This window comes from Stegostoma tigrinum, chromosome 37, assembly GCF_030684315.1.
Source record: "Stegostoma tigrinum isolate sSteTig4 chromosome 37, sSteTig4.hap1, whole genome shotgun sequence".
Taxonomy (NCBI): domain Eukaryota; kingdom Metazoa; phylum Chordata; class Chondrichthyes; order Orectolobiformes; family Stegostomatidae; genus Stegostoma; species Stegostoma tigrinum.
Window position 1 is genome coordinate 9331125 of NC_081390.1, and position 12506 is coordinate 9343630.

The following is a 12506-nucleotide window of genomic DNA, read 5'->3' on the forward strand; positions in this document are numbered from 1 at the left end:
CATGTCAGGGACCATCCAATGGTGACATGTTGCATCTTCTGAAAGAGCAAACAGTATTTAAACTTCTGTTCAACATGGCAAAGAACAAAGAAAATTACAGCACAGGTTCAGGCCCTTTGGCCCTCCAAGCCTGCACCGACATGCTGCCCATCACAACTAAAACCCTCTACCATTCCAGGGACCGTATCCCTCTATTTCCATCCTATTCATGTATTTGTCAAGATGCCCTTTAAAAGCCACCATCGTATCTGCTTCTGTATCTCACCCTGCAGTGAGTTCCAGGCACCCACCACCAACTGTGTAAAAAAAACTTGCCTCGCACAACACCTTTAAACCTTGCCACTCGTGCCTTAAACTTATGCCCCATAGTACCTGACCCTTCCACCCTGACTGTCCACTCTCTCCAAGACCTTCATAATCTTGTAGAGCTCTATCAGGTACCCCCCTCAATCTCCATCGTTCCAGTGAGAACAACCTAAGTTTCTCCAAGCTCTCCACATAGCTAATGCCCTCTATACCTGGCAACATCCTGGTAAATCTCTTCTGTACCCTCTCCAAAGCCACCACATCTTTCTGGTAGTGTGGTGACCAGAATTGAAAACAATATTCCAAATGCTAACTAAGGTTCTATAAGGCTGTAACATTGCCTGTCAATTTTTAAACTCAATGCCCTGGCCAATGAAGACGAACATCCATATGCCTTGTTGACTACCTTTTCCACCTGTGTTGCTACTTTCAGTTACATGTGTAACTGTACACCCAGATCTCTCTGCCTATCAGTACTCTTAAAGTTTCTGCCATTTACTGTATATTTTCTATCTGGATTAGACCTTCCAAAATGCATTACCTTGCATTTTTCTGCATTAAACTCCATCTGCCATTTCTCTGCCCAGGTCACCAGCTGATATATATCCAGCTGTATCCTTTGACGGTCCTCATCACTATCTACAATTCCACCAACCTTTGTGTCATCAGCAAACTTACTAATCATATCCCTGTGGAACACCACTAGTCAGAGCCCTCCATCCACACACCCATCCACTACTACCCTCTGTCTTCTATGACTGAGCCAGTTTTTTATCCATCTTGCAAGCTCATCTCTGGCCCCGTACAACTTTACCTTCTGGATCAGCCTGCCATGAGGGACATTGTCAAAGGCCTTACTGAAATCCATGTAGACAACATCCACTGTCCTACCCTCATCAATCATCTTCCTCACTTTCTCAAAAAACTCAGTTAAGTTTGTGAGACATGACCTCCCCTTCACAAAACCAGGTTACCTCTCGCTAACATGCCCACTTATTTCCAAGTGGGAGTAAATCCTGTCTGAAAGAATATTCTCCAATAATTTCCTTACCACTGACTTAAGGCATACTGGCCTGTAATTAGTTGGATTATCCCTACCACCCATTGTAAACAAAGAAACAACATTAGCTATTCACCAATTCTCTGGGACCTCTCTGTAGCCAGTGAGGATACAAAGATTTCTCTCAAGGCCTCAGCAATTTCCTCCCTTGACTCTCTCAGTATTTTGGGGTATATCCCATCAGGCCCTGAGGACTTGTCTACTTTAATGTTTTTCAAGACCCCCCAATAACTCCCCCCTTTTGACCTCAACATGACCCAAACTATCTACCCACCCTTCCCCAGACTCATCATCCACCAAGTCCTTCTCTACAGTAAATACTGACACAAAGTATCATTTAATACCTCAGCCATTTCTTCTGGTTCCATAAATTCCCTTCCCTGTCCTTGAGTGGGCCAACCCTCTACCTGACTACACTCTTCCTCTTTATACATGTGTAAAAAGCCTTGGGATTTTCCTTAATCCTATTAGCCAATGAATTTTCATGACCCCTTTTAGCCCTCCAGGCTACCTGCTTAAGTTTCTTTAGACATTTCTTGTATCCCACCCTTGTTTCGTGTGCTCCCAGCCTCCTAGACATGACAAATGCTTTCTTCTTTTTGACTAGATTCACAATATTTCTTGTTATTCAAGGTTCCATAAACTTGCCATATTTATCCTTCATCCTTACAGGAACATGCCGGTCCTGAGTTCCCAGCAACTTACACTTGAATGCCTTCCACATACCAGCTATTGATTTGCCTTCAAACATCTGCCTCCAATCTACATTCTTCAGTTCTTGCCTAATATTGTTGTAATTAACCTGGCCCGAATTTAACACCTTCACCTGACAACTACACTTATCTTTATTCATCAGTACCTTAAAGCTCACTAAATTGTGATCACTGTTCCCAAGCTGCTCCCAACTGAGATATAGACCACCGGGCCAGGCTCATTCCACAATACTAGGTCCAGTACAGCCCCTTTCTTAGTTGGACTATCTACATACTGTTTTAAGAAACCCTCCTGGATGCTCTATACAAACTCTGCCCCATCTGCACCCCAAGCACCAAGTGAGTCCCAGTCAATATACAGGAAGTTGGAATCACCCACAACAACAATCAGCAATCTGTATAAGTTCCTAATGCCTTACCTACAAATTCCTACAGTGAGTTTAGTGGGTTGGCCATGCTCAATTGCCCATTGTGTCAAGTTGGATTAGCCATGGGGAGGGGCTATGGGTATGTGTGGGGATGCTCTTCAGATGTGGACTCAATCGGCCAAATGACCTGTTTTTCACTGTAGGAATTCTAAGATTCCATGACTCTGCAGTTTTTCAAGATGTGGACGAACCCCGTGAGGGTGGGAAAGGCTAAAGAGATACATGTAATTCCAGCCTCATTATCCCTCATTTGAGGGTCTAGCGATATTTTTGGGTCATTATTGTGGCATTGCCCTGACTGTCATTGCAAGAACCTTTTCAAAATGTCTTTGGCGTCTTTGCAAATCCCAACCCCTCACCATCTGACACCCTAACCTCTCACCCACAGGCTACCAAACACTTCTCCCTTCCCACTGTCACTCTTACCCCTCATTCACCTGCTACCTTAACAACTTTTGTCCCTGCCACTCTTACCCTCACCTACTTGATACTCTTATCCCGTCCCATTCACCAACCAAACCCCTCACCTATTGCCACCCAAACCCCTCTCTCTGCCACCTTAACCCCACTTGAACCTCACATACTTTTCTTGTTAGATGGCAACGAGGGCATTAACCTACAGAATACAGCTGCAACAAGGGGTTGTGATTTCGACACTGACTCTCCCTATTTTGCTGGCTGTGATAATGCCTGGAGGGGCCTCTGCTCCTCACAACAGGAGGCACTTGTTCTTTATTCATTCACAGGATGAGGGCATCACTGGCTAGGCAGCATTTATCACTCATCCCTGCTGTCAGCCTGGGGTCACATGCAGGCCAGACCAGGTAAGGACGGCAGTTGATTTCCTTCCCTAATGGGCATTAGAGAACTAGATGGATTTTTTCCCACGACAATTGGCTTATGGTCGTCATTAGACTCTTAATTCCAGGTATCTGTTAAATTCAAGCTCCACAATCTGCTATGGCAGAATTCAAACCTGGGTCCCCAGAATGTTATCTGGGTGTGTGGATTAACAATCAAGCGATAATACCACTGGGCCATCACCTCCCCCAGTGCAGAACTAATCAAATAGATAAGTGTGTTCTGTTTCACTTCAACTACGTTTGGAAATTCAACTTCCAACCATGATTGGTATTTCTCAGTCACTATCTCCTAAAGTGACTCAGTGTCTTATTTTACTCAAAGAAGCGTGGATGCTGATGATCTGAAACAAAAATAGGAATTGCCTGAGAAACTCAACACATCTGGCAGTATCTCTGGAGAAAGAAACAGAGTTAATGTTTTGAGTCCAGTGACCCTTCCTCTGGATTCAGGTTCAGATGAAGGGTCACTGGACCCAAAACATTAATTCTGTTTACTCTCCAAAGATGCTTCCAGACCTGCTGAGTTTCCCCAGCGATTTCTGTTTTTGTTTCAGCATTGTGTTTTGTTTTGTAGCCCTCCCATGAAACAAACTGAAATGTTCTCTTTTGGTAAAAGCACTATACAGATGCAGGTTGATCTTTTTAATGGCTGGAACTCAACTGAAATATTCACACTACACTAACATCAATCTACCGAGTAGGTCCCACACTCCTCAAAGAATCAACTATTCAGCACTTCTCCACACAATGGCAGAAGATCATTTGGATGGTCAGCATCCATAGTTCTTTGTTTTGTTACAATGAGAGAAACCTCTATTGATTTGCATTCAACCCATCAGTTAATACAAGGCATTAATTGAAAAATCTCTCCTTCAAACTGCTGCTGAGCACCAGCCTGATGGGTCCACAGGGCTTATTGGATAGTCACAGAACCATAGAATCCCTACAGTGTGGAAACAGGACCTTCGGTCCAACAAGTCCACACCGAACCTCAGAAGCATCCCACCCAGACCCATCCCCCATAACCCAGTTAACCTAAAATAATGTGTGTTCATGTTGTTCACTTAGCATCCTCACTTGTACATGAAGAGACAACGATATGTCAGCCATAAAATATAGCAGCTGAAGGGTCATGTTGTGGCTGTATTGGAAATTGGTTAGTCTATTTTTGGAATACTATGTTTAATTCCGGTGTGCCTGCTATAGGAAAGTGAAACTTGAAAGGGTTCAAAAAAAGATTTACAAGGATGTTGCTGGGCTTAGAGCATTTGAACTACAGGAAGAGGCTTGAAAAAGCTGGGGCTATTTTCCTGGAGCGTCAAAATCTGATGGGTGACCTTAACATAGATAGGGTGAATAGTCAAGGCTTTTTCCCCCAGGGTAGGAGAGACCAAAACTAGAGGGCAGAGGTTTGAGGTGAGAGTATGGAATGAGCTGCCAGAGGAAGTGGTGGAGGCTGGTACAATTACAACATTTAAAAGGCATCTGGGTAGGTACATTGAATAGGAAGGGTTTAGAGGGATATGGGCCAAATGCTGGCAAATACGACCAGAGGGGCAGCATGGTGGCTCAGTGGTTAGGACTGCTGTCTCACAGCACCAGGGACCTGGGTTTGAGTCCACCCTTGGGTGACTGACTGTGTGGAGATTGCACATTCTCCTCGTGTCTGCATGAGTTATCTCCAGGTGCTCCAGTTTCCTCCCACAGTCCAAAGGTGCGCAGGCTAAGTGGATTGGCCATGCTAAATTGCCCCATAGTGTTCAGGGATGTTTAGATTAGGTGGATGGCTCTGGGTGGAATGCTCTGAGAGTCTGTGTGGGCTTGATGGTCTGAAGGGCCTGTTTCCACACTGTAGGGATCCAATGATTAATTTAGGATAACTGGCCAGCCTGGACAAGTTGGACTGAAGGTGCTGTTTCTGTGCTGCACACCTCTGTGATTCTATGACTCCACTGACATCAAATATGAAATCAGTGCTCTTTAACTTATCTAAACTAAACAGTTTCTCTCAAACATTCTCTTATAGCTGATTTATATTCCAAATTGTTATAGGTTCATAATTCCTTTCTTGCAACATAGTCTGCTCTATATTCTTTTCAAAGTATCCATGAAACATTTATCCCTGTGAAATGAGCTGCCCTAGAATAGAACACAAACATTGTGCATTTGATGGTTCACACACTAAATGGAGGTTGAAAAACAATATCTGTGATTGTATCAAACAATGCAATCGAAAACAAGATTCCACACTTCATTTCCAGCATGGAAAGGTGGGACAACTGAGGTCATTCGTCTTCTTCCAGCCCCAGAGATGACTAAACACGTGTCAGAAAATAATAAATTGGCTAACAGCTTCCAGATAAATGAGTTGGTGATAACTGCATGTTATCTACAATATCCTGCTCTTTGTTCAAATTGGTTTGCTTTTGCCACACATCATAGCAAATAGGAATTCAAATTCAGGCATTATTTAGAAGCAGTCTCTATTCACCAACGCAATGACTTCTGTCTCTCGGAGTGACATTAGCACCTTATATTTTATACGAGGCCACAGCTATTCAATGTATCACTTTCATTACCGAGGCTTAGTGAGTGATTCACAGTCTCACACCTAAAATTATAGAATCCCTATGGTGCAGAAATAGACCATTCAGCCCATCAAGTCTCACCAACCCTCCGAAGAGCATTCCATACAAGTCCACACACTCAGCCCCACATGGGGTTTCTATCATGGCTAACCCACTTAACCCGCACATCCTTAGACATCACAGGGCAATCCACTTAACTTAACCTGTACAGTGTTGGACTATGGGAGGAGCACCTGGAGGAAACCACACAGACACTGGGAAAACATGCAAACTCCACACAGACAAACCCCCAAGGCTGGGATCTGACCCGGGTCCGTGGCACTGTGAGGCAGCAGTGCCAACCACTGTGCCACCCTCACCTCTGTGTGGTTGCTGAGCAAGCGAAGCACATTTGCGGGAAAAGCAATCTCCCGTGTGGCTGCACAAGGACAAACCTACCTCTACAAAAATATCAAATAAAAATGAAAAAACTGCGGATGCGGTGACCCTACTTCAGAACTAACCCACAAACAGAACTGGACTCGAAACGTTAACTCTGATTTTTTCTCCACAGACAATGCTAGACCTGCTGAGCTTTTCCAGGAACTTCTGTTTTTGTGTACAAAAATAAACCTATTCCTGTCAGGATAAACCTACCTCCACATGGATTAACCTACCTCTATAAGGATTAACTGACCTCCACATGGATTAACCTACCTCTATAAGGATTAACCTACCTCTATAAGGATTAACCTACCTCCACATCGATTAACCTACCTCTATAAAGATTAACCTACCTCCATATGGATTAACATACCTCCACATGGATTAACCTACTTCAATAAAGATTAACCTACTTCCACATGGATTAACCTACCTCCACATGGATTAACCTACCTCCACATGTAATTGGTGCCTCCTGAGGGTGCCATGGTAGCTGTCAGGTTGTCACAGGACTTGCTCATTGCTCCAACTGATGTGGTGTCCAGGTTAGGGCGACTCAACATGGTCTCTGAACGGGAAATATTGCGCATCTCCTCGAAACGTCTGCGCCGTGCATATCGTGTCTCATTTGAAACCACAGAGGTAAAAACGTGTTCCTCTGTAGGGAAACAAAACGGTGTACAATCCAACAATAACATCAAATGCTAACTGGTTTCCAAGATAAAAAGACAGTAGCGGATCCCCAACACAGAGTTGGGCAGCGTCAACTCATCACAAACTAGTCTTGAAGGTTTTATCTTATTCTTTCTTGGGATATGGACATTGTGCTGAATGGCTTGTTTGGCCAGAGGGAAGCTAAGAGTCAACAACATTACTGGGGCCTGGAGTCATCTGGAGGTCAAGCTGGGTAAAGATGGTAGATTCCCTTCCCTAAAGGACATTGATGCGTTTTAACAGCAACTGATGATTGTCATCATTGTTGAGGTATACCTTATGTTCCAGTTAACTGAATTTAAGCCCCACCAGCTGTCATGATGAGCTTTGAACCCACATCTCCTAAACATTAGCCCAGGCCACTGAACGACTAATCCATGCCATTACCAAGGCTCCACAGTTGCCTCCTAAAGAATCAATATCAAGCAAATGTCAGTAATAGCAGAAATAGGGGAAAGGGTATGGAATGGGACTGCATAAATTCCTCATGCCAAAAAAGGAACATTTTGACAGGCTGAATAACATCCTTCTGTGCTATAATCATTCCACGAGTTTGCATCACGGTTTGAACTAAAATTTCATACAGGTCTTCTTAGCTGCTGAATTAAAGCTGCAAACCAGAACATGAACAGCACCCCAAATAAAAGTGGTGCGAATTCACATGGATAAAAGTTGGCTGAAGGAGCAGAGAGTGAGCAAAAGTGGGCATTTTTCAGGTTGGCAACTTGTCACAAGAGATGTGCCCGGAGATTGGTGCTGGGACCTCAACAGTTTACAATTCATATAAATGATTTGGATGAAGGGATGGAAGGTACGGCGGCAAAAATTGCTGGTGACGCAAAGATAGATAGGAAAGCGAGGCGTGCAGAGGACTTAAGGAGGCTACAAAAAGATACAGATTAAATCAAAGACCTGGCAAATGGAGCGTCAAGAATAAAAATGAAACCTTTTATCAAACAGTGAGAGATTGAAGAAGTCTGAGATCCAGAGGGATCTGAGTGTCCTAGTGCATGTATTGCAAAATAGTTAATGTGCAGGTGCAGTAAGTAATTAGGAAAACTAACATTATTTATCACAAAGAGAATTGAGTACAGAAGTATGGAAGTTATGCTTCAATTGTACAAGGCACCACTGAAACCATGTGTGGAGTAGTGTTGGCCACATATTCAAGGAAAGATGTAAATGCTTTGGAGACAGTTCAGAGCAGGTTTACTGGACTGGTAGCTCAAAACGGTGGGTTGTCTTGAAGAAAGGTTGGATGGATTGGGCTTGTAGCCGCTGGAGATTAGAAGAGATGATTCGTATGGAAACATTTAAAATCCCGAGGGTCCTTGACAGGGTGGATGTGAAGCAAATGTTTCCTCTTGTTGGAGAATCAAGAAGTATGGACCACGATTTAAAAATAAGAGATCGCCCATGTTAAAACAGAATAGGCAATTTATTTTCTCTCAAAGGACCATGGGTGCCATGCATAGACTCTATCTTCACATGTCATTGCCACAGAAAGGCTGCCAACATCATCAAAGACCCCTCCCATCGTGGTAATACTCTCTTCCATCAGGCAGAAGGTACAGAAGCTTAAACACATATCTATCAAGCTTAAACAGCTTCTTCCCCGCTGTTACTAGACTGTCTAATGAACCTCTCAAATTTCAAACCTAATGTAAATCTTACTTTGTACACCTCCTGACCTGACATAATCTTGTACACCTCACTCTGTCTAAGCACCCTATGATCTGTATGTCCTTGTATGCTATACTGCTCACAAAACCAAGCTTTTCACTGCACTTAGGTACAAGTGACAACAATAAATTAAATCAAATCTTTGGAACTCTAGTCCGGAAGCAGAGTCTTTAAGCATTTGTAAGGCCCAAGCAGATAGAATCCTGGTAAACAAGAGGTGAAAGTATAAGCAGGCATGTGGATTTCAAGTCACAATCAGATCAGCTGTGAAATAGCAGAGTGGAATCAAGGGGCTGGATGACCTACTTCTGCTTCTTGTTCATATGTAATTGTTTCGATGGAGGGTGTGATTACCAAGCAGGGAAGGAGTTTGGATGTGGTTGCCTGGAAGTGAAGGTGCTGGGGCTTAACTACCTGATTTACAGTAAAGGTTCAGCCTGCAGTGTCAAACAGATTCAGTCACAACATAATCTTTTATATTTACCTGGGGGGTCTGATGACATTCCTAAGATCTAATGATCATTTTGGCATGGAAGGGGGTGTGGGAACATGCTGGATGGGACTAGTAGCTGCTTTCTTTCTCTGCTGGCCAAGGATAAAAGTCACAGAGCAACAATGTAGTGTAAAGATGTAGTTATGAGTGATCAGATGCTCCAAATAGAAGCAATGGAAAATTAATTAAATGAAACTGAAGCATTGAGTTACAAATTTCTCTTAAGTTCAGCTTGTCTCCTCATTCAAAGCAATGGATCATTTCTGCCTTGGATTTATGGGGTTTTCAGAATAAAGATAATGTGCTATGATGAAACATTACCACCTCCTTTTTAGCAGATACAGATTGTCATCCCGTACTTACCATTTTCAAAGGCTGTTTGATTAAGCTGCCTGGAATTCATCTGCATCTGGAACTTGTGCTGAGCAGAGCATAGCTCGATCAGGTACTTGCAAGTTTTGCTGTTTTCTGTGATAAAGATGTGTTTCTTTCCATCTGAATTGCTTTGCACAGTGAACTTCTTTCTCTAAAGAGAAACACTAATCAGATCGCATTATTCCTTTTAATACCACGTCACTCAGCAGCAGGTCAATAACTTCAATGTAATTGATGTCCATTTCAAGCCATCTCAGGCAACCAGCTTGTAACTGATGTCCATTTCAAGCCCACCGACTCCCACAGCTACCTAGAATACACCTCCTCCCACCCACCCTCCTGCAAAAATTCCATCCCCTATTCCCAATTCCTCCGCCTCCGCCGCATCTGCTCCCACGATAAGACATTCCACTCCCGCACATCCCAGATGTCCAAGTTCTTTAAGGACCGCAACTTTCCCACCACAGTGATCGAGAACGCCCTTGACCGCGTCTCCCGTATTTCCCGCAACACATCCCTCACACCCCGCCCCCGCCACAACCGGCACCTTCCCCTGCAACCGCAGGAAATGCTACGCTTGTCCCCACACCTCCTCCCTCACCCCCATCCCAGGCCCCAAGATGACATTCCACATTAAGCAGAGGTTCACCTGCACATCTGCCAATGTGGTATACTGCATACACTGTACCCGGTGCGGCTTCCTCTACATTGGGGAAACCAAGCGGAGGCTTGGGCACCGCTTTGCAGAACACCTCCGCTCAGTTCGCAACAAACAACTGCACCTCCCAGTCGCAAACCATTTCCACTCCCCCTCCCATTCTCTAGATGACATGTCCATCATGGGCCTCCTGCACTGCCACAATGATGCCACCCGAAGGTTGCAGGAACAGCAACTCATATTCCGCCTGGGAACCCTACAGCCATATGGTATCAATGTGGACTTCACCAGTTTCAAAATCTCCCCTTCCCCTACTGCATCCCTAAACCAGCCCAGTTCGTACCCTCCCCCCACTGCACCACACAACCAGCCCAGCTCTTCCCCCCCACCCACTGCATCCCAAAACCAGTCCAACCTGTCTCTGCCTCCCAAACCAGTTCTTCCTCTCACCCATCCCTTCCTCCCACCCCAAGCCGCACCCCCAGCTACCTACTAACCTCATCCCACCTCCTTGACCTGTCCGTCTTCCCTGGACTGACCTATCCCCTCCCTACCTCCCCACCTACACTCTCTCCACCTATCTTCTTTACTCTCCATCTTCGGTCCGCATCCCCCTCTCTCCCTATTTATTCCAGTTCCCTCTCCCCATCCCCCTCTCTGATGAAGGGTCTAGGCCCGAAACGTCAGCTTTTGTGCTCCTGAGATGCTGCTTGGCCTGCTGTGTTCATCCAGCCTCACATTTTATTAACTTCAATGTAAGCTCTGAATTGTGGCTAGTATGTGCCACTGTGTAAACTGGTGTTATCTACGGCCCATCACATGTTGATCCAGTTTAGACCATGCAGGTGCTTGGAGGTTAGAGGCCAAGAACCAAGACCAATACCAAACGTACTGAGTGTAGTGCCATGCTACATCGGAGTTGTGCATTGAAAGTTCCCTATTCAATTGAACACCCACCCTATACCCACACTCTCAGCTTGGCAGATTACCAAACCAGATGCCTCTGTGAGTTAGGCTAATTTTTTCATTGTTTTCTTTCTCTGACTACCCAAAATGCAATGAATAAATAATTATTTGTGAACAATTTACTTTTAGTGAATACGACTGCATTGCAAGTCTACATAATGTGTTCAGGACACAGATTACAGACTCACGCCTGACACTTGTACAGTAAAGACAAATGTGGGATCATGCCTATAGATCAAGTTCTTGTCCATATCTGGAAAGGGGAATACTGAGCTTTGGAAAATATACACTTCAATAAAGCTTCAATCGATAGAATATAGTCAACTCATTTCAGGTAAGGTGATAGTTGAAGTATTAGAGTCTATAGACTTAAGAGTCTATTTCTGTGCTGTACAAATCTATGACTACTTTCCAGAGAGTTTATCCTGCCTTGAGTGAGGGATAAGGTTGAGATGAACTCTCATAGTGACCTCAGCTACTGTGGGAACTGAACCTGCATTAGTGATATCACACCGCATTGCAGACCAGCCATCTAGCCAACTGAACTAACCGAGCCCCCACCTTGCTGTCATACAACAAAGACTCTGCTAAAGGCTGGAATCAGAGCAGCTCAGGAGACAGATGTCTGTTACTAAGTCATCATGCAGATATTTTCAATAAACACTGTTCGAATACCTTGCAATTTGGCCCCAGCTAATCAGGGGAACAGATTAATTCGTACAAAAACACGGAGGATAAAGTGAAGCCAGAGTTTCTAATCAGTGTCAGGTATTCACACTGGAAAATACTGCCTGTCTGGCATAGGTTGAGGTGCAATCAAGTTTGGCATCCGTCAGTCAAACAGGGTGTTATTACCCAGTGTCTATACACGAAGCTTACCATTTGGGCACTGTGTTGGTGCCACCTGGAGAACAAAAAAAGCCACAAAAACCAAGACCCACAAGACATGGAAAGGAAAAAGCTGCAGAAAAGATTTTGATTCACTGTCTGTAGGATGTGGTGACCTGTTACTTACATTAAACGTGATTCTTTCGGTTTCACGCCACTGGAAGCGTAAGCTGGCGATTCTGCTGTTATTCTTCACCTCGTAAACGATGATCCCTTTGGCACAGATTCCGAGCACAACGTCCCCACCTGTGGCTTTCTTATCCCGTGCCACCTGATGGAACAGTACCCCGTACTCTGGAAGCTGCTGTGTTACCTACAATGTGTTGTCAAAGTGCTAATAAATACTTC

General features: G+C 44.3%; 1 protein-coding gene across 2 annotated transcripts in view; it reads right to left on the reverse strand.

The window, feature by feature from the left end:
- Nucleotides 1–12506, reverse strand: part of ptpn20 (protein tyrosine phosphatase non-receptor type 20) — a 389207-nt gene that overhangs the window by 191024 nt on the left and 185677 nt on the right. For both annotated transcript variants that reach the window (XM_048563379.2, XM_059640399.1), the window contains exons 15-17: nucleotides 12286–12471; nucleotides 9635–9797; nucleotides 6835–7039 (exon numbers count right to left, since the gene is read on the reverse strand). In XM_048563379.2, coding sequence (XP_048419336.2) covers nucleotides 6835–7039; nucleotides 9635–9797; nucleotides 12286–12471 — 554 coding nt within the window. The remainder of the gene's footprint in view (nucleotides 1–6834; nucleotides 7040–9634; nucleotides 9798–12285; nucleotides 12472–12506) is intronic.